This window comes from Leuciscus leuciscus, assembly GCF_965113295.1.
Source record: "Leuciscus leuciscus genome assembly, chromosome: 2".
NCBI classification, from domain to species: Eukaryota; Metazoa; Chordata; class Actinopteri; order Cypriniformes; family Leuciscidae; genus Leuciscus; species Leuciscus leuciscus.
In genome coordinates this window covers 12656053-12681853 of record NC_138726.1, presented here as the reverse complement: position 1 = coordinate 12681853, position 25801 = coordinate 12656053, and the positions used below count along the sequence as shown (strand labels likewise).

The following is a 25801-nucleotide window of genomic DNA, read 5'->3' as shown; positions in this document are numbered from 1 at the left end:
AAAATGACATACTCTGATATCTCTTTAATAATCTTCAAAATAAATTATATGCATGTACATTTATGTAACTAAATTCATACAGATAAAAGCATAATATCAAACATCTTTAAGACATGGGATCACTACAATACAGATATGGTATACTGCCCTCAGTGGACATACAACAAGAAACTCTTTTGCAAAATTATCCTACATTCTCTATAACATTCCAGAAACATTCATTCTGAATGCTGATTTAGCAAAAACAATTACAAGTTGTTAGATTTACTTGCTACTATTAAGGGTTGATGGACTTCAGTGTGCATTTTTACAAGGTATTTTTGGTATAAAGTTTTACATTGTTGGTACAGTTGAATATTTAAGCTCTGAGTGGCAGTTCTCCAGTTAAAGCTCCTCTGCCATCTGTAGCAAGGAGTTTATGGCAGCATCCTTGTTGCCCTGTTGGGCCTCCAAAACAGTGCGAATCACTTCCTTGTCCAGGTTGGGAAACATATCCTGAAGGGCTTTAAGGTCTTCTTCACTGCAAGGGGTGCTCTGTGGTGCAACAGGAGGCACAGCTGGCATTCCCATTGGTACCACACCTTGGTTGTACAGACCAGGGACACCTAGGTGCAAATTTGGACAAAATATAATTTTTTGTTTTATTTTTTATAATTGAAAGAAGAATTTAAATGTGCACAGGAAACAACTTTTTAATAAAAAGGGAGTCTTACTATTTAAAACAGAATAGGCTTGCTTTATCACTATAAACCTGACATATGAAATAATAATAAATAAAATAAAAATGACACATGCTTTATGTTTTGCATCATATTTGAGACATCAGGCTTTTATGGTTCAGATAGTATGGTGCAGTGAGAATATGGATCTCGTACTCGAGAAAAAAACAACAACAAAATAAAAAACAGTACAGCAGACTTTTTACTCAAAATGCTTATAAATATCAGTTGTCACTCGATATCTGCCAATAATATGTCTTAGTAAGATGATATTAAAATGCTTAGTTTTATGATCAAAACTCTGTAGTTTCAAAACATATTATGTAATGCAATACAATGATGATTGAGAGATGAACAAACAAATATTCCCCAAAAGCCTGATGGATCATATTTGATACTCACATTCTAAACATTCTAAGATTTATCTTGAAAATTTACTAACAATGTAAGTTATTCTTACATTTACTTTATAAAAATCATTAAGGACTTCACAGCAAAAAGACAAGGTGAATGTGGTGTTCCTAGTTTTCTATATTGCTATTTTAACACAAATAAACTCATTTATGTCATCTCAACTCAAATGGATTAAGTAAAATGGTTGAAAAGAATCGTGTTGGATTAACTCCATTTACTTAAGTAAATTGAACAAGCATCAAATGTTATTTTTGGTTCTTTCAACATGAAAATATTGAGTTAAGCCAAACACAACTGTTTCCAGTCAGTTTAACGCAATGCATTGTGTTTGAATGAGAATGCTAATACAACTGTGTTAAATGAAAATTATTTTTAAAAATAAACTGAACAGTATCGTAAAATTGAGTGAATTCTCTCTGGTGACATGCAGGACTTCTTGTTTATGCAGGACATAGTTATTTATGGCGTACTGATGACGACCCCCGTACACAACAGGGGGATCCAAGATCCAAGATGGCGCCGCGGATGGCTGCCTCGGTGTTGAGCTCTCCAGTTGTTACACTGTTTTTGTTAGTTTGTCCTGTTTTATGTTTGTCATTCGCTATCAGTTATACCAGGGACGAACTGCTGAACATTCGGCAGTGCACACCAACTGATCACCAACCAGTTTTTGATTCTTCTGGCGTTTTGCGGAACATTGTCGTCGGTTGCGCCGCTGCACTGTGGAAACAGTATAAGACGCGCAGGCGTGGGAAGCGAGCCGGCACACTCGTTAAGCTCAGGCAGCGCGGATTCAGAACGGCGCTGCCTAGCATCCATCTGGCGAATGTCCGCTCTCTCCCTAACAAAATGGACGAACTACTTCTGCTCTCACGCAAAAACAAGGACTTTACCAACTCTGCTGCTCTGTGTTTCACGGAAACCTGGCTGAACGAAGCCATTCCGGACAGCGCGTTACATCTACCGGACTTTCAGCTGTTCAGAGCGGATCGCGATATGGAGTCAACGGGGAAAACGCGCGGTGGTGGGACATGCTTTTACATCAACAGAAGGTGGTGTACTGATGTAACTGTGTTAAGGAAGATGTGCTGTCCTGATGTGGAAGTGCTTTTCATTAACTGTAAGCCGTTCTACTCGCCGCGGGAGTTTTCCTCGCTCGTTCTCATCAGTGTTTACATTCCACCGCAAGCACACGTGAGTACGGCACTGCAACAGCTGGCTGATCTGATCACAGAAACAGAACAACAACACCCGGACTCTGTTCTTATCATTCTCGGAGACTTTAATCAGGCAAAACTCACACGTGAACTGCCTAAATTCAAACAGCACATTACATGCCCCACCAGAGACAATAATATTTTGGACCATTGCTACACCACAACGAAGGATGCATATCGCTCCGTCGCCAGAGCAGCTCTAGGACTTTCCGATCACTGCCTGGTTCATCTTCTACCAACTTACAGGCAAAAACTTAAAACTGCTAAGCCAGTAATAAGGACTGTAAAGAGATGGACCAACGACACAGAGCAGGTCTTACAAGCCTGTTTTGAATGCACTGACTGGAGTGTTTTTGAATCTGCTGCCAGCGATCTGGACGAGCTCACAGAGACTGTAACATCATACATCAGTTTCTGTGAGGATTTATGCATCCCTACCAGGACTTACTTATCATTCAACAATGATAAACCATGGTTCACACCAAAACTCAGACAGCTTCGTCAGGTCAAAGAAGATGCCTACAGGAGTGGGGATAGGATCTTGTATAATCAGGCCAGGAACACATTGACAAAGGAGATTGAAGTGGCTAAGAAGAGCTATGCCAAAAAGCTGGAAAACCAGTTTTCCTCCAACGACCCTGCATCAGTGTGGAAAGGCCTGAAAGACATTACCAACTACAAGACACCATCCCCCAGCATCGACAGCAACAAGCATCTTGCGAACGAGCTGAATGTCTTTTACTGTAGATTTGAGACCCCCGATCAGACACCCCATACCCGCCCTGACCATCTCTCTACACAGCCATCAACACCTCCAGCCATCCCCCTCCCCTCCCCCCCTGCACTTCAGATCAGTGAGGATAATGTGCGTCAGATCTTCAGGAAACAGAAGAGAAGGAAAGCACCAGGCCCAGACGGTGTTTCACCAGCCTGTCTGAAAACCTGCGCTGACCAGCTGGCCTCTATCTTCTCACTGATCTTCAACAGATCACTGGAGCAGTGCAAAGTCCCTTTCTGCTTTAAACGCTCCACCATCATCCCAATCCCGAAGAAACCAAAGATCACAGGACTCAATGACTACAGACCTGTTGCCTTAACATCTGTGGCCATGAAGTCATTCGAAAGACTGGTGTTAGCATATCTGAAGGACATCACTGGACCCTTGCTGGACCCCCTGCAGTTTGCCTACAGAGCAAACCGGTCTGTGGATGATGTGGTCAATATGGGACTGCATTACACCCTACAACATCTGGACAAACCAGGGACCTATGCAAGGATTCTGTTCGTGGACTTTAGTTCTGCCTTCAACACCATCGTCCCATCACTGCTCCAGACCAAACTGACCCAGCTCTCTGTCCCTAGCTCCATCTGTCAATGGATCACCAGCTTTCTGACAGACAGACAACAGCTAGTCAGAATGGGCAAAATCACGTCCGACAGCCGCACCATCAGCACCGGTGCTCCACAGGGATGTGTTCTCTCACCACTGCTCTTCTCCCTGTACACAAATGACTGCACCTCTAAAGACACCTCTGTCAAGCTCCTGAAGTTTGCGGACGACACTACTGTTATCGGACTCATCCGGAACGGTGACGAGTCTGCGTACAGACAGGAGGTGGAGCAGCTGGCTCTTTGGTGCAGTTTTAACAACCTGGAGCTGAACACGCTCAAAACAGTGGAGATGATCGTGGACTTCAGGAGAAACCCCCCTGCACTCCCTTCACTCACCATCATGGACAGCACTGTGACTGCAGTAGAGTCATTCAGGTTCCTGGGCACCACCATCTCTCAGGATCTGAAGTGGGACACTCACATAGACTCTATTGTGAAGAAAGCCCAACAGAGACTGTACTTCCTGCGTCAGCTGAGGAAATTCAACCTGCCACAGGAGCTGCTCGTACAGTTCTACTCAGCTGTCATCCAGTCCATCCTCTGCACTTCCATCACCGTCTGGTTCGGCTCTGCTACCAAAACCGACCTCCGTAGACTACAGCGGATAGTTCGGACTGCTGAGCGAATCACTGGCACTACCCTTCCCACACTCAAAGTACTGCACTCATCCAGAGTGAGTAAAAGGGCTCGCAAAATCACTCTGGACCCGTCACACCCAGCACACTTTCTGTTTGAACTGTTACCGTCTGGTCGACGCTACAGAGCACCGAGCACAAAAACAACCAGACACAGGAAAAGTTTCTTTCCCCAGGCCATCTACCTCATGAACACTTAAATGTTCCCCTACTGTGGAACAAACATGTGCAATACTTCCCTCAGACATTTCATTATAGCACCTTATAACTTTATATATATTTATAATTTATAATCTTTTATTTTTATTTTATTTTTATTTTTTCTATTTTTTATTTATACCTATGTTACTTGTCACTTGTCTTGTCACTTTGTATTGTATGTGTACTGGAAGCTACTGTCACCAAGACAAATTCCTCGTATGCGCAAGCATACTTAGCAATAAAGCTCTTTCTGATTCTGATTCTGATTCTGAGGGCGGACCACAAACGCTGTCCTGATAAACTCAGAGCTCACAGAGCTCAGCCTCAGTTATCGCACGCAATGCGGTTTTCCTAACTGCTGTGCTACTGCAACATCTCACTGATCAAAAGTTGAAGGAACATTTGGTTGTTACATGGACTGCCAAAGCCTGCTTTGACATTCCTGTTTGTGTGACCCAAAACCCAAACTTCAGAGCATTAACGCACAAGACCTAGACAATTGATGGGGGACAGCTCCCCCAGGAAGGAAGGACGATTTAACTTATCATAATAATCACAGGATAAGAGTAGGCTATATAAAATGTAACTTCCTGGCCATTTTGTTTTGATCCCCTGACTTTTTCCTGAAGACACAGGTATAAAAATTTAATTATATTGATCTTACAGCCTGGTCAGTGTAGAGGTGTCGAAATGGGCACATTTTGGGTTCTCCCTGCCAGACAGGAAGGCTTCAGATAGGAGATTTTATGATAGGAGACAGTGTCGTCTTTGATTGTAAAACACCAGGTGACCGGCCTATCTTTTAATTGCTTGATGTTTCCTGAAACAAACTGCAAATGCTAATACATAGCAACTACACAGAGAGGAAGGGGAGGGCCTGTGCCCCTGCCATGATGGAACCAATCTTCATTCTCAATTTAGCAAACGGAAAGCAAACATCTCCTCTGCTCAGAAATTCAAGGATCTATGATTTTAACCAGAGACAAAAAGACCTCCTAATTTCACCGATGGTAAGTTCACTTCAACACGTTTAAAACTAACTTTAAAATACTTGATAATTTAACGTCTTATTTCAAACGATATGAACTATTATTCACTATTTTATGTTTTATTTATCTATGCAAGTTAGTATATTGTGGTGTCCGCATGATGACCCTGTATCACTGATGTATTGGATTAAAATACTTATACTTGCTAACTTAAAGGTTGTATCAGTGATTTCAGGCCCAAACATAAATGATCACATTCATCAAAAAAACTATTGTTTTTGTGTGCAGATCTCAGAGCCTAGGCTGCCTACAGAGACGCGGTTTTTTGACCGGCCTGCTTATGGGGCGGGCAGCTAGCGGATCGTTGGGAAAGATCATTTATGTTTGGGCCTTTTTTGGGCCTGAAATTGCTGATACAACCTTTAACATCTTATTTCGTTTATTTAATGTTTTATTTATCTTTGTAAAACAGGATATTGTGGCGTCCATATGATGATCCTATATCACTGATGTATTAGATTAAAACGCTTATACTTGATTATTTAACATCTTGTTTCATATAATCTCTATTGTTTATTTATGGACGTGACTGTGTAATCTGAAAACAATTCACTCTGACATATTTCTTCCGCTCAGAAAAATTCCACGATCGGCAGCGCACTCGCCTGTCAGTTTGAGCTGTGGAGTTCACTTCAAGTCTGGTTTTAAAAAGCTTAAACCTAACTTTTAAATAATTAATAATTGCATTTCATACAATGTGGTGTTTAAATGATAAAAACTAACTTTAGAAATAGTTATACTTAAATGTAATCTTATTTCATATATCTGTTATTTTATGTGTATATTTGTCAATGCTATTTCTTAATTTCATACCACCGTTTTTATTCTCTCCCACAGACATTATGGACACTGTAGTGAAATCTGAAAAACAAATCCATGACAGATCTCTTCATGTTCATAATCATTCTGTGGACATTATCCTGCTATAATAAAAACACCCCCTGAAAAAACCTTCACTTCCTTGTCACACCAAGCATATTGCAGTCATAACCACACATCCATAAACCCCCCCGGAACCACACATGGTCAAATGTCACATGCCACATGGCCTCGTAAAACTCCCATATATGGACATCCTGTCATAAACAAATGTCATAAAACCATAAAAAAAGAAGACAGCACTAAGTGGATGAACCTGAAATAAAGAATAAGGAGGATGTTTTAGACTAAAGTGAAAGCCATATTTTTTGATGCCTCGATCTTCCTGACCTAAAGAAAAGCCAAATATCATGTTTCTATGTTCAAAAAGACACACACAAACTGTTGGCAGATCTTCTCTTTGTGAAGTAGGTCAAGTTTGTCTTTATGTATGTGACAAACTGCCACACTGTTGAGAATCGACACTGTGACATGGTACTTCTGAGCCAGGTTTTCAGCCTTCTCGGGGCACTGAAACATCATTCTGCATATAGAGCTCCAGCAGACACAACAGTTAACAGTACAATTCCACCTGCTTTAAAAGACCACATATTTCAGGCATCTGATCTCCAAGTACTGCTGCAGCTTCCTTTAGAGCTTCGTACTTGCAGTTGTGTTTAAAAATGTTGGTCTGTGTTTGAAGTGTTGCAGGATTCAGCTCAGCGTATGGAGCAATGACTGAAGAATCCACCTCTCTGGACAAAAGCATGCTCTTCAGTTGAGCGAGAGTCTGTAAGCCACTCTCTGTCTAAACATCTCACTTAACTGCTGGCCAGCGGTGTCCAACAGCCTGTAGAAATCCACCTTGTAATACTCCTCAGCTGTTGCTAGCATGTAAGGTGCAGTGTTACCTGAAAGGTGTTTTGGAGGTCTGCGTAAGTTGGGCAATGTATAGGGCTGAACATTAGGTTTAGATGCCATGTCTAATGTTTCTAGATGGTCTTGCAGTTTTCTTCAGATTTTCAAGGTGCAGTTGAGGCATTCCAACTCCTGAATAACCTCTGAAGCCATCAAGAGCACTAGGACCGTGGTGCTTCTCTCAAATCTATCCAACAACCCCCTGGCAGTTGTTCCTGTGGTAGATTGGGAGTCATTTTCTGCCATCTGTTCTAAGCAGAGTAACATGATCATACTGTGGTGGTACAGACATAATTGCAAGAGTCCTCTTAACCCACCTAGGGGGACACTGGGTTTGTAAGCTGTGGATATTTCCCAGTGTGGCTGCTATTTTTTAGATGCATTTCTGTACTTTCCAGAAGGACTGTACAGACAGCCAAGACTGTGGACCCAATCCAATGCGTCACATGTCACAGTTGATGACTTGCAGGCAGCCTGGGAAACCAGACTAACACAATGAGGGCCACAGTGCACATACAATGCTAGTGGCTGCTGCCCTAGTTTCTTGGCTAGTGCTCCTTTGATTCTTCCAGACACGCTTGCCCACGCAGACAAGACAAAGGCAGATTCAAACACATCATAACATTGAAAGCGACCTTAGCCAAGTGCTCATCAGTTGTTTATCGATGGCCTTTTTTCCAGTTTTTGAACCCTGGCTTGCTGTGAGTGTTTGAGTTTGAATTCATTTACATAATAAAAGCAAAAAAACTCAAAGCCAAGGAAAGTCACAATACCACTTATCTTGAAACTGCAGAGTTTTGTTTGTGAGCCTCTGTTCAACAGCAAACTTTCAAGGGGTTTGGTTTAAAATTAACCTTCTCATTGTCCATGTTGCTGTCTCTCACTGCTGGTCTTTGCCTGTCCCGCAGTCTCTCTCACTGCTGGTTTCTGTCTGTGCTGAGTATATCTTTTTGTTTGTGTCTGTATTTCATTCTCCACTGCTTTCCATTCCTCTGCAGGTTTCTATCTCTACCTCTTTCCAGGGGTTTCTTTCTCTGTCACTCTCCCTGGCTGCCCTCCTTTTACTACTCTCCCTGACTGTTCTCTCTAGCTCTGCTAAGTTCCTGTTTCTCTCTCTCCCTGGGCATTTCTTTGCAAATTCTTTTCACATTTATCCCTGAACTGTTCTTAATCATTGTTCTGAGAGGTCAAAAAACTGAAATATAACTCTTAATGTTGACCCATGTAACACGTTATAATCTATTAAGTCAATTGAAGTCAATATTAATACACTGTAATACCTGTAACAAACACTAATACAATCAAACTATTATTGTAGCCAAGTAGAAATTTTCAGAGGGTATAAAATAATAAAACAATGTTGGTGAACAATTGAAGGAAAAGTGTGAAAAAATACTTCTGCTACCCTACTTTACCTTTCAGCAAGCAATTCATGTAATCACGTATTACTGTTTAATTTCAATCTACAAATAAGGTATGTTTTCAGAATGAAATGTTAGTTTATAGTTTATTATTCCAATAACCAAATCTGATACGAAATATCTGAGAAATATTGAGCTTATACTTGTTACAGGCTTGCCTTGCCATGCATTATGATCACTGCACCTTCGTTTAAAACAGCAATAAGCAGAAGCAGCGTTTGACAATATGTTTATTAAAATCAGACAGTTGAATGAATAGTCTGTGCAGGAGCAATAAAAGCAAAAATATTTTTTTGCTATTCTAACAGAATGCAAATTAGAAGTTAGCTTAAATGTTGTTATTCAGCAATTACCGATTTTTAAACTGACGAATATTTTTAAAATGCAGAGTGAGTGAGTGAGAGAGAGAGAGAGAGAGAGAGAGAGAGAGAGAGAGAGAGAGAGAGAGAGAGAGAGAGAGAGAGAGAGAGAGAGAGAGAGAGAGAGAGAGAGAGAGAGAGAGAGAGAGAGAGAGAGAGAGAGAGAGAGTGGAATACTTATATGGCACAAAGACGATTTAAAACATTCTATTAAAATTGCTAAAAGTGGAAAATCATCTATTTGGCTTGAAGTGAAATCCGTCATATATCAGTCAAACCTTTACCTCTGTGCAGTCTATATTCCACCTCATGACTCTCCCTATTACGAAGAGCAAAGCTTCCCAACATTACAGACTGACATCTTACACTTTCAGTCCAGAGGAAATATCCTCATCTGTGGAGACTTAAACGCCAGAACAGGGCGAGAAATTGATTATGTAAATATTGTAGATAATGAGCACATCCTCGATGACACCACGTTTCATCCCTCATCGAATATCACACCGAGAAACAGCTATGATACCTCAGTGAACATTAGTGGAAAACAAATGTTAAAACTCTGTAAAGGTTTAGGATTATACATCATTAACGGCAGAACTCGTGGAGATACATTAGGTAGATTCACTTATTGCTCCAGATTAGGAACCAGTGTGGTTGATTATTCAATAACAGATATTGATCAAAGTTTTATTAATGCCTTCACAGTCAGACCTCAGCTCCCGATGTCCGATCACTGCCAAACTGTGCTTTATCTGAAAGCCCCATGTCAAATCACCAAAACTGCTCCACCTGAATCTGAAAAACTGTTTCCTCTGAAACATAAACTCAAGTGGAATCAATCCAACTCAGAACAATTCAAAGAAAATATGAACAATCCTAGTATATTAAAAATGCTAGATGAATTTATGTCCACTGATTTCACCTTAGATATTAATGGAATAAATTTAGCAACAAAAAACTTAAATTACATATTCAAAACATTGATAACTCTATCTAATATTAAACCGCAAACCAAACATAGAACCAATCAACAGAGAAAGAGAAAGGATGTCTGGTTTGATGATGAATGTGCCGGTCTCAGAAAAGAACTAAGGAGACTTTCTAACAAAAAGCACAAAGATCCGTCCAGCCAGACATTACGGCTTTCTTACTCAGACTGTCTGCAAAAGTACAAAACACTTCTGTGGAAAAAAAGAGAAAAATATTTTCAAACTAAAATTAAAGAAATTGACGATTCAATAGATCAAAACACTTTCTGGAACCTATATAAAAAACTCGAAAAACCCAAATTAGAGATATCACTCCAGAATGGCACAATTTGGAAATCTTACTTTGAAAATCTGTATCAAAAAATTGAACCGGCTGACCTCAACCAACCTCAGAGTAAAGTAAAGAAAACTTTAGAAGACATGGAAAAAACTATTAAGAATTATCAAAATCCATTAGATAAATCTATAACAATATCTGAAATATTAGAACATATTAAAAATCTTAAATTAAAGAAAGCATGTGGACAAGATCACATTAATAACGAAATGCTTAAACTCAGCAGTCCCAGCATGATTCAAACTCTAGCCAAATTATTTAATCTGGTGTTCTGGTCTGGACACTTCCCTGAGATCTGGTCTGAAGGACTCATCACCCCCATATTTAAGAGCGGTGATCGATTCGACCCCAATAACTACCGCGGCATCAGTGTGGGCAGTGCTTTAGGAAAACTGTTCTGCAGTATCATCAACAGACGCATCGTCTCACACATCTCAGCACACAATATCTTAAATAAAGCTCAGATTGGCTTTTTACCAAAACATCGCACATCCGACCACATCTATTCTCTCCACACTCTAATCAACAAGAACATCAACGACAAACAAAGGAAAATATTCGCATGTTTTGTGGACTTTAAAAAAGCATTTGATTCAATTTGGCATGATGGTCTACTGTACAAAATCCTACAAATTGGCATCGGCGGAAAAACATTTGACATTATAAAATCTCTCTACACCAACAGTGAAAGTGCGGTGAAAATCAGTAACCACAGAACCGCGCTCTTCCAGCAGGGACGTGGAGTGAGGCAGGGCTGCAGTCTGAGCCCGACTCTATTTAACATCTACATCAATGACCTGGCATCAGCGCTGGAGAGCTCTACTGTGCCCGGCCTCACTCTACAGGGGTCAGAGGTCAGATGTCTGCTGTACGCGGATGATCTGGTCCTGCTGTCCCGCACACCTGAGGGCCTTCAGCAGAGCCTGTCCCTGCTGGAACAATACTGTCACGACTGGGCCCTGACAGTCAATCTGGACAAAACCAGAGTCATGGTGTTCCAGAAGAAAGCCCGATCTCAGGGACACAAACACCAGTTCCTGTATAAAGGCCATGTCCTGCAGCACAGCTCTAGCTATAGCTATCTGGGCATCGACATCAGCGCTTCGGGACGCTTCGGTCTGGCTGTGAAAACACTCAGTGAAAAGGCTCGGAGGGCTTTCTATGCTATAAAGTCACGATGTGGACACTTAAAATTACCCATTAAAACCTGGATAAAACTATATAATTCAATAATAAAACCAATTCTTTTATATGGGTGTGAAATTTGGGGACCAGTACTAAATTGTAAAAATTGGGATATAACATCAGTAGAAAAATTACAATTGGAAATTGCCAAAAATATTTTAGGGGTTCACAGAAATACGCCCACTGCCGCCTGTAGGGCTGAGCTAGGCTTGTACCCGCTGAACATCGAGATCCAGAAGAGATGTGTTCAGTTCTGGCATCATCTCCATCAGTCTGATCCAGAGTCAGTCCAATATAAAGCCCTCCTCGCCAATGAAACCTCAGCAGAACCTCATCCTCTGAACACACTCGCTCTTCAACTCGTCCATCAGACTATACTCCCCATCAACCCCAAACCTATTGTTAACCAAATCCACAAACATCTAAAAGACACTCATGATGAATCATTAAAAGCACATTTTGCCCTCCAGAATAAACTCCAATGTTACTCGACCCTCAATAGAGCCACTAAATTGGCCAGTTATCTATTTATTAAACATTTTAAAGAAAGACAAATCCTCTCCAAATACAGATTAAGTGACCATGATCTAGAGATAGAGAGAGGAAGACATAGACAAACATGGACAGAGAGAGAGCAGAGGATCTGTAGACACTGTGATCTACAGCACATCGAGGATGAGGAACACTTTCTGCTCTTCTGCTCCAAATACACCAATATAAGAGAAACCTTTCTGCCCAGATTTGAAACCTTGATTCCATCATTCTTTGAACTGAGTGACACTGAAAAATTGTTCTTCTTACTGGGAGAAGATGATAGTACAGCTGCACTAGCGGCTAAATATGTGTTAGCTATTCACAACGCCAGAGTCAGCTAGAGAGACCCAATGTATATATTCATTTATGAAGATAGATTATGTCTATTTATCTATCTATTTGTATATGCTACTGTACATATGACATGATCTATACATTTGTTTTATTATTTATATTCATTGTAATTATTATATATATGTTGATGCTTTGGCAACATTGTGTTACACAGTCATGCTAATAAAGCTCATTGAAATTGAAATTGAAATTGAGAGAGAGAGAGAGAGAGAGAGAGAGAGAGAGAGAGAGAGAGAGAGAGAGAGAGAGAGAGAGAGAGAGAGAGAGAGAGAGAGAGAGAGAGAGAGAGAGAGAGCGCTCGCAGCCAAGAATGTGACAACGGCCCTTTCCAAAAAAGTAAATATGTAGAATAATTAGTTCGTTTAGTTATCAGTTTTGCAATATTGTTAATAGCCTACCTTCATCAGTTCTAAGAAATAAACAATCACCCGTTTCACCAGACTCGGATCTATCAGTTGTCAGGTTTTTAAATCTTTGTTAACCTGCAGTTGTTTTAACCATTACATTGTCATGACAGTATTTTAGCCATTGTATAAATAAATAAAAGTAAGTAAAACGTATAGGCGATGTAAATAAGATACTGAAAAAGTTTAAAGGGAAACAATATTAACCGACTATTCAGTGCCGACTCGCTGTAGGTTTAGTCATCTAGTCTCATTAGAGTCTCCATACCATATTTATATACTGTAAATAATTAGCATATTTAATAAAATAATTATTACACAATTATTTAAAAAAAATACTGAAATAGTTTTACGCTGGGCTACAAAAAACTACCTCAGTTTAGCATAAGTTATCTGTTGGACCCAATCTATTACAAAAATAATAATTAAGGTAATTAATATTTGACTAAAACAAGATCAGAAATATATTATCATCAATACACTTCCTTATTTTTAGGGGAAAAAAATAGGCAAATTAAGCTGTCTTTTCATGCTTAAATACTAAACTCTTTGATCTTCTTTCAGTTTGTAAGCTAGTTCTGGAAGCAGAAATGGGACCACTGTAAATTTTCATTTAACTTTGTGTCGACAAAAGCAAAAGTATAGAATTAAGTAAAGGGGGGCACTTTCAAAAAAGTGTGGGGGTGGGACATGTCTCCCTGTCCCCCCGGGAATTGCGCCACTGCAAATAGAGATCACGATTCTCCCACAATTCTGAATAGACATCTAACCAAAATAACACTTGCTGCAGTCTATTCAAATATGTTTAATAAGTTGAATGAATGATTTTTTGTTTGTTTTTTTTATTTTTTTTTACAAACATCGGTTAGAAGGAATGACTCATTCTTTCATACTGGTTTCATTACTGGATGAATCGTTTTTGGATAAATCTCTTTAATGAATGATTCAATGACAAATACATTTTTAACAGTCACTTGTCGCCACCTAGTGGTGTACCAATGTAATCGTTATTTGATGCGCCAAGTTACTTTCAAAAGGTGATTTGCTCTATTTTAGTAACTACCGTAGACATCAGTGTTTATAACCCAACAATAAACTTCTGTGAAGTTGTTTCATACCTAAACATGAAAACCGCTCTCTCTGGCTCAGTGGCAACGCGAACACATTTGAATGTTCCAGTGTGATCGTACTTGTCAAAGGTCTATTAGACATAGCCGAATCATTGTCATTCAGGAATAAGATCACATGGGTGTTGAAATTGAGATTGTGATCTTTAAACAATTAATCATGAAGCTCTATCATATAGACCCTGAATTTAAGCACAATCAGCCAATGTTTGATTACAGTTTTAAAAGGAATATTGCCTGATCGCTTGGTGCATCCCTAGTTATGATGATAGATTGTTAAACAAACCTGCTATGGGCACATATCCAACGCCTTGCTGATAAACTGTAGGCATCAGAACCACAGGTTGCGGCTGCATCATCATTCCCGCTGGTATTGACTTGGTAAAAAAATAAAAAAAATAAAAAATAAAAATAAAAATTCAGCAAAGGTTGACAAGCTCTTTCCTTGAGAGAGCTACTGTTCTTACAATTTTTCCCGATTTAGCGCATGTGTGAATTTTAGAGCATGTCCTGACCAGGAAATTTGTATAGGTTACAAGTAATTTGAGCAAACATATAAAATGACACAATTGCAGCCAAGAGAACATATACCAATCGCAATCAAATTGGTTTACAACTTAACATCAACATTAAGCAACAGCTTTTATCTTTTGTTTGCAATAACACCTGGTCAAGACATGCCATAATGTTCAGTTCATGCACAGAAGTATTTCTTAGGACTTACTGCAAAAGACATGACAAGATTAATCATGCCCTCTTTGTCATCACCCTGTCTTCCGCTCAAACTGTACCACTCATCCACTACGGTGCCCTCGCGCAGGCCCTCTGGGATAGTCACGTGTGTCCATGCGATGCGATCATCCATGGAAAACGCCCTCTGTCCACCAACACACAACAACCATCAGTTAGAAGAGGTTACTGCCAGAATAGTTACCATTACATTTAGGTTTTCAGAATATAAAATTTCATGATTAAAAAAAAAAAAAAAATTGTGTTTGTTTGTCTGTTGACATTTGTTATATTTGTGAGTGATGTAATAGACAGCAGACAAACGGCTTTCTAAAGCAGGGTATTTGCAGGATTTAAAAAACAAAACAAATTAAAGGCTTTTTAAGATTTGCACAAATAAAAGTAATACCTATGAGTGGGGTTTTTCAGTGTCTATTTTACACTATAACAATAATAATAATAATAATAATAATAATAATTTGTTACATTTATATAGCGCTTTTCTGGGTACTCAAAGCGCTTTACATGGAAGGGGGAATCTCCTCAACCACCACCAATGAGCAGCATCCACATGGATGATGCGACGGCAGCCATATTGCACCAGAACGCCCACCACACACCAGCTTACTGGTGGAGAGGAGACAGAGTGATGAAGCCAATCAGTATATATAGGGGGTGATTAGGAGGCCATGATGGATAGAGGCCAAAAGGCAAATTTGCCGGGGTTATACCCCTACTCTTTTCTGAAGGACACCCTGGAATTTGTAATGACCACAGAGAGTCAGGACCTCGGTTTAACATCTCATCCGAAGGACGGCACTGAACCATAATATGACCATAAACCCTCCAATTTTAACAACTTTACTATTCAAATACAGATTTTTGACAAAAAACTGTGTTTTATAAAATAATAAACCTCACATTTTAGCCTTTAACCCATTTTTTTTTAAAGAAAAGGGATACGTCAAAATTACAACTGATTATGTTTATATTAATTAAAAAATATATATTATAATATATTTATCACATATTTTTTAAATGAATATAAATTTAATGATGATTTACTTAAGATACTTGAAATTATAATGAAAACTTTTCTTATACTATATAAGACTTATGTCCTTAAATTTGATATAACTGAATATAAGACTTTTTTTTAAGGTCCTGTGGGGGACCCTGTAAACCCTTTTCACTTATTGCTGTGGAAAAGGATTAGGTTCCAGTAGCATAAACAGCTGCCTATTTCTCTGATACAAGTTAATAGTTGAGAGCATTATTTATAAAAAAAAAAAAAAAAAAAATGCTTTAACAACAATTATGATTTATAATTGTGATTGTAATTCATCAAAGTGCAGTTTTCAATGACTACAACTAGACTTAATCACCCAGACCTTTATGCCCAGTTTCACAGACAAGGCTTAAATGGAATTACTTTTGTGTCTTTTTTTTATTCAATCAAACGCAATTTTTTTTAAATAATAATAACAAAACTCTTCTCAAAGAAAAGATTTTCTTTGTACAGTTTTTATTTTGCACACACAAAATTGCTCTCTGTTCTGCTGTCATTGTTTGCAATACTAAAACCTTTACTTGCGAGTTGAAAAGTTTTGAATTCAAGTGAAGCTGCAGTTCAGGGGGCGGTATCTAAGCGCCACTATGACAGGCCTGTTTCTATTGGTCACTCTCGCTTGGCGCAACAATTTGGCCGCAAGCATCCTGGCCAAATTTGCCCCTTGGCCTCTGTCCATCATGGCCTCCTAATCATCCCCATATACTGATTGGATTCATCACTCTGTCTCCTCTCCACCAGTAAGCTGGTGTGTGGTGGGCGTTCTGGTGCAATATAGCTGCCGTCACATCATCCATGTGGATGCTGCACATTGGTGGTGGTAGAGGAGATTCCCCATTCCATGTAAAATAGAATAGAATAGAACCCAGAAAAGCGCTATATAAATTTAACGAATTATTATTATAAAACATTTTTGAGTCGCAAACAATGACAGCAGAACAGAGAGCAAATTTGTGCGTGCGTAATGAAAGCTGTACAAAGACAAACAAACATTTACTTGCACTGCAAAGAGCTTTGATCTCAATTACTTTATTTTTGTAATTAAGAACAGCATTAAGATGACTTTTTATTTGCAATCTTTTATTTTTCAATTACAACATAATTATTTTTACTCTCAAACACAAAAACACAAAAGTCATTCCATAGGCACAAGCCTAATCCCAGACTAAAAGCAACTTGCACTGACTTATCTTTAAATATGTCAGTGTCATTGTTTTGTCACAGCAGTAATGTGTAAAATAATGTTTTTATTCTAAACATTACGTTTATAAAAGCTAATACATCCTAATTGATCTTAGTCACCTAAAACTTGACTAGGAAAAAAAAAAATGGTTAAGACATTGAAGAATGCAAAAATTCTTTTTTAAAAAATGAATGAAAAATGAACACTATTTTGAACTACTTGAAAGGCAAACCCACTGTGCTGATATGAAACAAAGGAAAGTAAATTGCAACAGGATATTTGTATTGTAATATTGTAAAAGTCTAAATTATTTTGTCTTCTTTTTTGTTAGAAAAAGACAAATTTTAGTACATTTTTTATTAAAACTACATATTAATCAATTCTTGTCAACAATACTGAATGTTGCTTTAGTCACGTTAACAAAATTAAATATAAAAAATATATAAAAAATAACACTATTTAAGATTGCTTTATTTCAAGGAAGTAATCCATGTACAAAAATAGATGAGAGCTTTCTATTATTTATAGCTCAGATGAGAAAGAGACAAGAATGAAGTAGATAGAATGAGACAAAATGATGGCATGCTCGACAAAAATGAAAAGGTTTTATATGTAATACAAAGTTATTTCAGTCTGACCTCATCAAAGATTTCCAGATAGAAGGAATCCACCCCAGGTGGGACAGTGCACTGGATGACCTTGTTCCAGCGAGGGTTCTTTGCTCCATTGTGGGCAGTAGGAGTCTCATAGACAGCATACCCAAGTCGAATCCTGCAGTAAGGGTCCATGCGTGTCATACCATAGTTCTTTGCAAGCTTTGCCTGTTGAAATAAGAATCTGATATAAGATAATATCATAACTTATAGGCTTTTGAATTTCCTTTCAAATATTCTGTATTATTTTTGGACACCTAAAGTCACAGATGCACAAACACAAAAAAAGTCGCAATGAGCCATTCATGTACAAATTCAGTATTAAGCAAAGCAACTGGCTGAAATGCATTACTCATGTAAGCGCCTAATCAGTGTTTTAACCACAGAAAATGTGAGCGATATAAATAACTTGTTATTATTACTATACTATTATTATTATACCTTTAAACAGGTTAGTCACTTTTACGAGAAAGACCTGCAGCATAAAACATAAAAATGCACGTGGTAAAACAGACATCTTTTCTATATAAAAAATTTAATTATACATAAGACACTGCCCAAAAAGGCAAAGTTGCATACCCTAATCCTAAAAGTGCAGTCACATTTACTGTTGTCCAACGAACTTTGGCAGGCAAAATTCTGTAATTTCAATAGGAATCCATGCAATCGGGTATTTCACACAAGGACGAAAGAATTCGCTAATGTGACGGCACCTTAACTTAGATGCTGATTCATTTTCCAGTCAATAACAGCTCAATAAATAATCAGTCAACAGATCAGAAACACTTCACAACTGAGAGACGCTAGCTTGGGATCGGCTTAGGCCACTCTGGGACCTCTTGGAAATATATTTACCTCAGAAACAAAAACAACTGTGAAGAGATTACTTCAACTCCTTTGAGGACTTCAGATGACGCAAACTCTGAATCAACATGCACCAATGCTACAATCAGGGCCGGCCCGAGGCATAAGCGAACTAAGCGGCTGCTTGGGGCCCCCTCGCCACCAGGGGGCCCCCAATCGGGGTTTTTTTTTTTTTTTTTTTTTTACATATTAATTAACTTAAACAAGTGACATATATGAATGAAAGGATTAATAATTCAAGACAAGAAAATTCTGATTTCATGATCAATATACCTGCCTACAACTGCTGCTGTGTCTGCCAGTGTTTGAGTCATGCGCATAACCTCGCGTGCATAGACAATTTGTGCGCAAAGTCACGGTAATGTTAAGCCATGTCACAAAAATTGGATTTGATCAATGATTTATCCTTTAAATGTAATGATATTCAGAACAGAACAAGAATTTTAAAAAATAACTATAAACAAGCCAAAACGAAATAATTTAAAGCGAAAGTGAAAGTAAGCGGCGTTGTGCTCACGTATCTCTCTCATTAGAATCAAAATGTTTCAACATTCGCGATGGATTTGGATGGTAAACTATTCTTTATCATAGGCTTTGTACTTCACTCACGTTCCAATATCGACGGAAAAAATCATCCTCTTCACACGCGCAAAAATGTGCTTGGAAAAAGCACAGTGGAAGATTACAAAGCTGGAATATGTTGTGTGTGTGTGTGTGTGTGTGTGTGTGTGTGTGTGTGTGAGTCGCGGGCGCGATCGAACAGTGGAAACATAAAAACATACTCCGTCATGTTTCATACAAGACATCATTCAAACTGCAAAGTGTTGCAAAACGATGGAGGATATTTTGCAAATATTTTTTTTTTATATGTTTTGTGACAGTTTGTTTTCAGAAGTTTCCAAGAGTTAGTAAAAGAGTAAAGAAAAAGTTAAAACTTTAAGTATCTATTTTTTATTAAGTATTTATTTTGTATTAATACATAACCTCATTGTATTAATTTATAATGTAACATTATAGCGTGACATTGTGTCAATAATCGCCAAGCACAGGTGACTCTGCGTGGTGGGAGGGGGCCCCCAAATCAAATTCTGCTTAGGGCCCCCAAAAGGCTCGGGCCGGCACTGGCTACAATAATTTGAGTAATAAGTAAAAATAACCAATGCTATAATAATTTGTATTATTGTAATCATTATGTTCACAACTTGTAATAATTACTACAATGAGCAAATCATTTATGCCATAAATTTATATTGTTAGCTAACTGCGTGATTTGTATATGGACATTTCTGAAATACATTGCTTGGACAGTCACCTCTGATAACAGATGACTTTAAATTGTAATGTAGACATGCATTTTCTGCAAAGCTGAAATGATATGTATTGTGAAAAGTTGTTGTTTTCTGATATGTAGTAACATAACAACATTACAATGTAGCAAAGTATCTACATTTCTACATCTACGTTTCCCAAAATTAAATTTATCTTGTAAAATACTTTAATATTAACATAACACATAAAGGTACCTGTACTACAGTGATGCTGAGGCGACCAGCTGTTCCCAAAGATCCTCCGTACTGCAGCTGTCGGGCTGCCTGGGCGTCTAACTGTACCTGCTGTTGTAGTTGAGTCGGGGTGATCCTCAGAAAATCCTGAGGCAACTCACCAATGTAGACCTAAACAGAGAATAAGAACATAAACAATATTTACAGTTTTAACAGTAATTACTAGTCATTCGTTAATGTGATCATCTCAAATCAGTGACTACTGGTTTTCCAAGTACTTCTAATGGAGCTATTTGAATGGTTAATAAAGACAAAGCATTTCAGTAGACATTATAAAGAGAAGTGAAGAAATAGGGCAACCCTGTTTAACCCCCACGTTTGATGGAAAATCAGGTTGTTGTGCCTCCTGGTAAAGAGATTGAACTGTTTGATTTTTGCATAAAAATAAACTGTTTCCAAATGTATCCTCAAACTCAAATCATGGAAACAATGGAAAATAAACAGGTGTTTAATTGAATCAAAAGTTGTTGCAATCGTTGTTTAATAATGTGATTGGTTTAAACGTGTCTAGAATTTTGGGATCCTTATACTTGCCTGGCTTGGGATTTAAATTAAAATATACCTTGCTGCTTCTTTTAACATAGAATGGGGCTTTTAATAAGTCCCCAAAGGAAACTTCATCCAGTTTTAGTTTGTAGTGTACTGTTCATCATTATCAGTGGGTGATGTCTTATTACAGTTGTAATCGAAATTATTTAACCCCCATTCCAAATCAGGTTTATTGGCAAAATTTGAGACTTTCAGCTGTTTGCAATGAACAGATCCAACAAAAGTAATTGCAATAGCTCAACACAACAAATGTTTCAAGTGGTTTCCCCCAAATTCAACTGAAAGTGCCACTTTTAAGGACTTCCGCAGTCTCAAAATTATTCAACCCCTTGAACAGAATCCCTTACAATAGCACAAATCTGCAAAACAGGCGTTGTCTCAAGCACACCTGATGCAACAAATCAAGAAGTTCATTAGTTGCACCAGGTTTGCTTGAGCTAAAACACATGAAATATCTGAACTGGCTAGGTTTGATGAGTCTCATGTTTGACTGCATATTATAAATATGGCTAACACCGTGTCCTAACTACCCTAACGACGCGTGATAATATATTTTCCATGTTAATCAGAGTTTTTGTCCTAACCAGCCGCGACACACAACAATTCTATTTTAGAAACGATTTCTATTTTTCTGCGACGTCATGGCTGGAACAACAATTTGATTATGTAGCCTACTTATCCATTTTCTGTGCACTTGGTGCTGTGCACTTGCCGCGAGACTCACACGCTGTTCTGATTGGCAGTGGGTTTTGACTGATTTTGACGCATCTCGCAGTCGCGTCACGTCTAGTGTGGAAAGGCAAATTATTTGTCGCTGGACTCTTATCGCATCGCATCTGGTTAGGACACGGTGTTAGTCAAAAGAATGGTACAAAAAGTTAAGAGAAGATATCATCGCCATTCACAAACAAGAAACAGGACACAAAAAGATAGTGAAGGCACTAAATGTTCCTAGAGACACCACTAGAAGCATAGTTCGCAAGTTCAAAGTAGGGCTGAAACTAACTAGGCCTATTATTTTTTTCAATCGATTAATCTACCGATACTATTTTCCCTGATTAAATCTAACAATAATTTTTTAACCATAGCTACAGTGTCATAGCCTAGAAATCTAGACGCACCCTAGCGGCAGCAAAATTATTTAGCAGCCAGGGTCAGTCTAGCAACTCTCGATAGACCTTTTTGCTGCAAAAACCTAAATTGGGTCAGGCCAATCACGTCGTGTATAGAGTAGGCGGGGGCGGGCTTAACATATGACGACAGAGTTGTGACGGTTCCCTGCTACTTGAATACAAAGAATGACGGCTGCTGCGGATGGAGAACAGCGGTCTTTCGAATCGGCTTTGGCCGCAACTCTGGAGGACTTGGAGTTAAGTTTTTCTTTGAGAAAAGAACAAAGAACGGCACTTAAGTCATTCTTAAAAAAAGGAAGATGTGTTCGTAGTTTTGTCGGCCAGATTTAAAAGTTGAATCTATCAACTAACGTTAGCTCCGCTGTTGGGAAAACGCTCTGGTTGGTTGAAGCGCTGTCCTATTGTGTGCAGAGGGAATTTGAAAGACAGCCGTTTATCCCACCCATCAGATTGACCGTGTCTATGGTGAGTTGCCAGACTAAACATCTTGATGTACGTCTGGCTTGCCAGGCTAACAGTGTCAAACATAATGTAGGAATATGCTTCACGTCGGGGTCCTGATCAGCCTGTCGGGGTTGTATTCGCTATAACAACCGCCTCGCTCTACATTATCCCTTACTTAATCTTTAAGGAACTATTGAACTCAAAAGTCCCAAAATGTCATTCCGGGCAACTGTCCCGGCTTAAAATCTGAATACAAAAATACAACAAAAATGTAAAAAATAAAAGTATTTAAAATCTACTTGGTCATAATTGTATTGATGTTTTCAACGATACCTACAAATATAATGATAATACTAAGCTTATTTACATTTTTATGACAGAAAGACTTGATTTTTCTAATGTCATTCCTGGATAACAGACATCAATGACCATTTTGGACCATAATGCATTTTGGTATGTCATGTGACATAATACTGTACCAAAAATAAGACCCTGAAGGAGCACCAGAACATGTGCAAAGGTCAGTAAGCGTCTCTTAAAATGTTGATATTTTGACTTTTTTGGTCCCACTTTGTAGCAATAACGTGTCCTTTTGGATAACACTAATAAATTTTTTTTTATGTTTTTATATAAAAAAAAAATCTATTTGATCTAAAAGATTACCTTAAGTGATGATAGCTAAGTTGTAATTTTCCATAGGTGGTTAAGTTAGTGCCTGATTATAAAGAAAAAAATATTTGTTTTGTCATTCCTGGATAATAACATGTCATTCTTGGATAACAAAAAACCTCTGTTAGCCAGGACATGTCATCCATTATCCAGAATTACATATGCATAACAATCTAGTTTTTAATTAACATTTGTAAACTTTTAGGCATAGTTATATTATTATTAACATTATTTACATAATTGTAAATTGCCATATTTTTGCTGTCATTCATCTTGATTTCATATGATTCAATGAGTCACATGGTCATTATCATTGAATTGAATTTTGTAATGTTAATGGTCATATTTATTAATATAGCAACATTTTATTAAAGCTTTAGTATAGCTCTGGTGTTTTAAGGTCAATTCTGTCCTTCCAGATGCTTCCGTCTAATAAAGAGAGGCAGAGACGGTTCAGAGCCAGGATAAACGCAGATGCAGAAGCTAGGGCTGAGTATCTTGGAAAAAAGAGAGTAAGGTATTATAGTGATGACTATGTGTCAGTAACAAGCAAACTTGAAATATTAATCGAAATAGGTTCACACTCATTTGCAATAAGCCTAAATGTTTTAGCTGTAAAATGTTTTGTACTATTCCCTTGGCCATGGTTTATGAAGCATTATAATTTTACAGATTTTTAAATCATTCAAAACTTGTCAGTGTCTCTTACTTGGTTTCATGTTTGAGTGTTGGAAAGAAAAATTATACTGAGGATGGTTTTTATGGTAATACTGAAAAATATTGCATACCTTCTAACAGTATGTCATTCTGGCTAACAATGACACAGAAAATTAATTTAACCCACATTTGTGTGTTAGATTACACAATTCTGTTTTTGTTGAGTTAATGATAAAACAAGTGTTACTTAATTTATTGGAAAACATTTTTAAACATTTTCCAGCTTTTTTGTGTGTTGTTTTTTGTGTGTGTTTTTTTGTTCTGAATTTTGTTATCAGCAGCCAAAAATGAGCCCATGTCTACGTGAAATCCCAAATTGATTATATTAATTGTGATTCAAATTTAGTTTTCCGAGCACTAATTGTTTGTTGAGCTCCGATTATGGATATCAGTACATTTGTAGGCCTATATGCAAACAATGGTAGAAATGTAATTAATTTAAAAATGCATTACGTTAACGTTACCCAGGAATGACATTTTCATGAGGAAAAAGATCTGATTCACCAAAAAAAAAAAAAAAAAAAAAAAGGTTAATTACATTCTTGAAATGTGTAGGTCATTGCATTACATACACAACACTCTAATAAGTATAGAAAGTCTTAAATTTTTTTGCCAGTTTTATTTTTTTCCACATTTTAAATCCTTATCTGTCATTCACCCAAATACACTTCTATTATACCGGTTTACTATGTTTGTATTTTACTATATTGATATCACCAAACGTTAACAACTGAGGTTGACTAGAAGTGCCCGTTATTACGTCATGCATCAACTTCCCTTTACATTCAAACTGCTTGCTAAATCACGAGCCCGATGTAGCCAACAATACCGTGCACAAAATTACGTGTAACAACTATCATCCATCATGGATGCTAATTATATTTGATGACGTATGTCATCACATCTTTCTTGACACAAACGACCTAACGTTACTTGTTATGAAGAACTCGACGTTTCGGCAACACAAAATTAAGAACTCGTATACGTATACATTTTGTACTTTTCGATACTTTGTGCGTCAAACATTGTGATGTTTAGACGCCACTTGAGCTGTCTTCTTCGTGTAACATCTACACATGCCTATTGTTACATTGGTAATGCTGTACTGCGCAACTTTCACTGTTTGTTTTCATTGGGGAAAATGTTTATTATGCAGCGTGAGCAAGCTAACATGGTGCTATTAGACTGTAGTTAAATCAAATGAACTCTTACCTGCCCCCGTTGCGTGCTAATTGTTGTTGCCATTTCGAGGTAAGGTAGACAACGGTTGTCTTATTTTTCAAATAAGCAAAATATTAAAATAATTACGTCAGAATGCACTGATATCTAACGAGATGCACTAGCGAAGCTCGCGACCGGAAATGACCAACCACCCTCCCAGGCGCCACCCCGTTGTACATTTCAGAATAAAAGTCTTTTGGCATCTATTTAAAATTAGAATGATTACATCGGAGACTTCTCAATAAAAATTCAATCACCCTGACAAAAATTACTTAAATAAAATTATGCAAATCACACGCGCGCGCACAAACAAACAAACACTAATTCATTCAAACATTCATCAAACATAGGCCTACCACATTTGAACCTGTACACAGAAATCCCTGTAATAACTGTCAAGTTTTGATGTTCCTATTCCCTATAAGATGTTCCAGGCAAATAAATATACCAATTAACAAAATAATGGATTACGATATTTTTACAACACTAGTGGTGTTGCTCATAACTGCACTATATACTTAATCTGAAAATTACATTAATGATAAATAATGTATTTAGGGAAGCTAAAAAATTTTGTTTTAATTATGGAAGTAGCTTCTAAATGTGTTTAGGCTACTATTGTTCATAACCTATAAGCAGATAGCCTATATATCATAGACAAAACAAATATTTTGAATTATGATAACTTCTGCCATAAGCTCTAAAATGCTCTAAAATAAAGTTATTAAAAATGATACCGTTATCATTAATTTGTTTAGTAAAAGAACACACAAAAAATTTCTGAGGATATTATAAAGTACAAAAAAGGAAATAATAAATGTTTCATTATTATAACAAAAACTATACACTATTTCTTGGGAGATTGTCTAGTTTGTTTTTTGTTGGTGAAGATCCA

At 37.7% G+C, this 25801-nt stretch overlaps 1 protein-coding gene across 1 annotated transcript; it reads right to left on the bottom strand.

Moving 5' to 3' along the window:
* Window positions 1–9: 9 nt before the first annotated feature.
* tollip (toll interacting protein) lies at window positions 10–25065 on the bottom strand. The gene is made up of 6 exons (XM_082152918.1): window positions 24898–25065; window positions 20135–20284; window positions 17733–17915; window positions 14838–14990; window positions 14400–14490; window positions 10–605 (listed from the first exon to the last, which is right to left on the bottom strand). Exons 1-6 carry the CDS (start codon window positions 24928–24930, stop codon window positions 385–387), a joined length of 831 nt encoding a protein of 276 aa, XP_082009044.1. The 5' UTR covers window positions 24931–25065; the 3' UTR covers window positions 10–384.
* Between the last annotated feature and the right edge of the window lie 736 nt (window positions 25066–25801).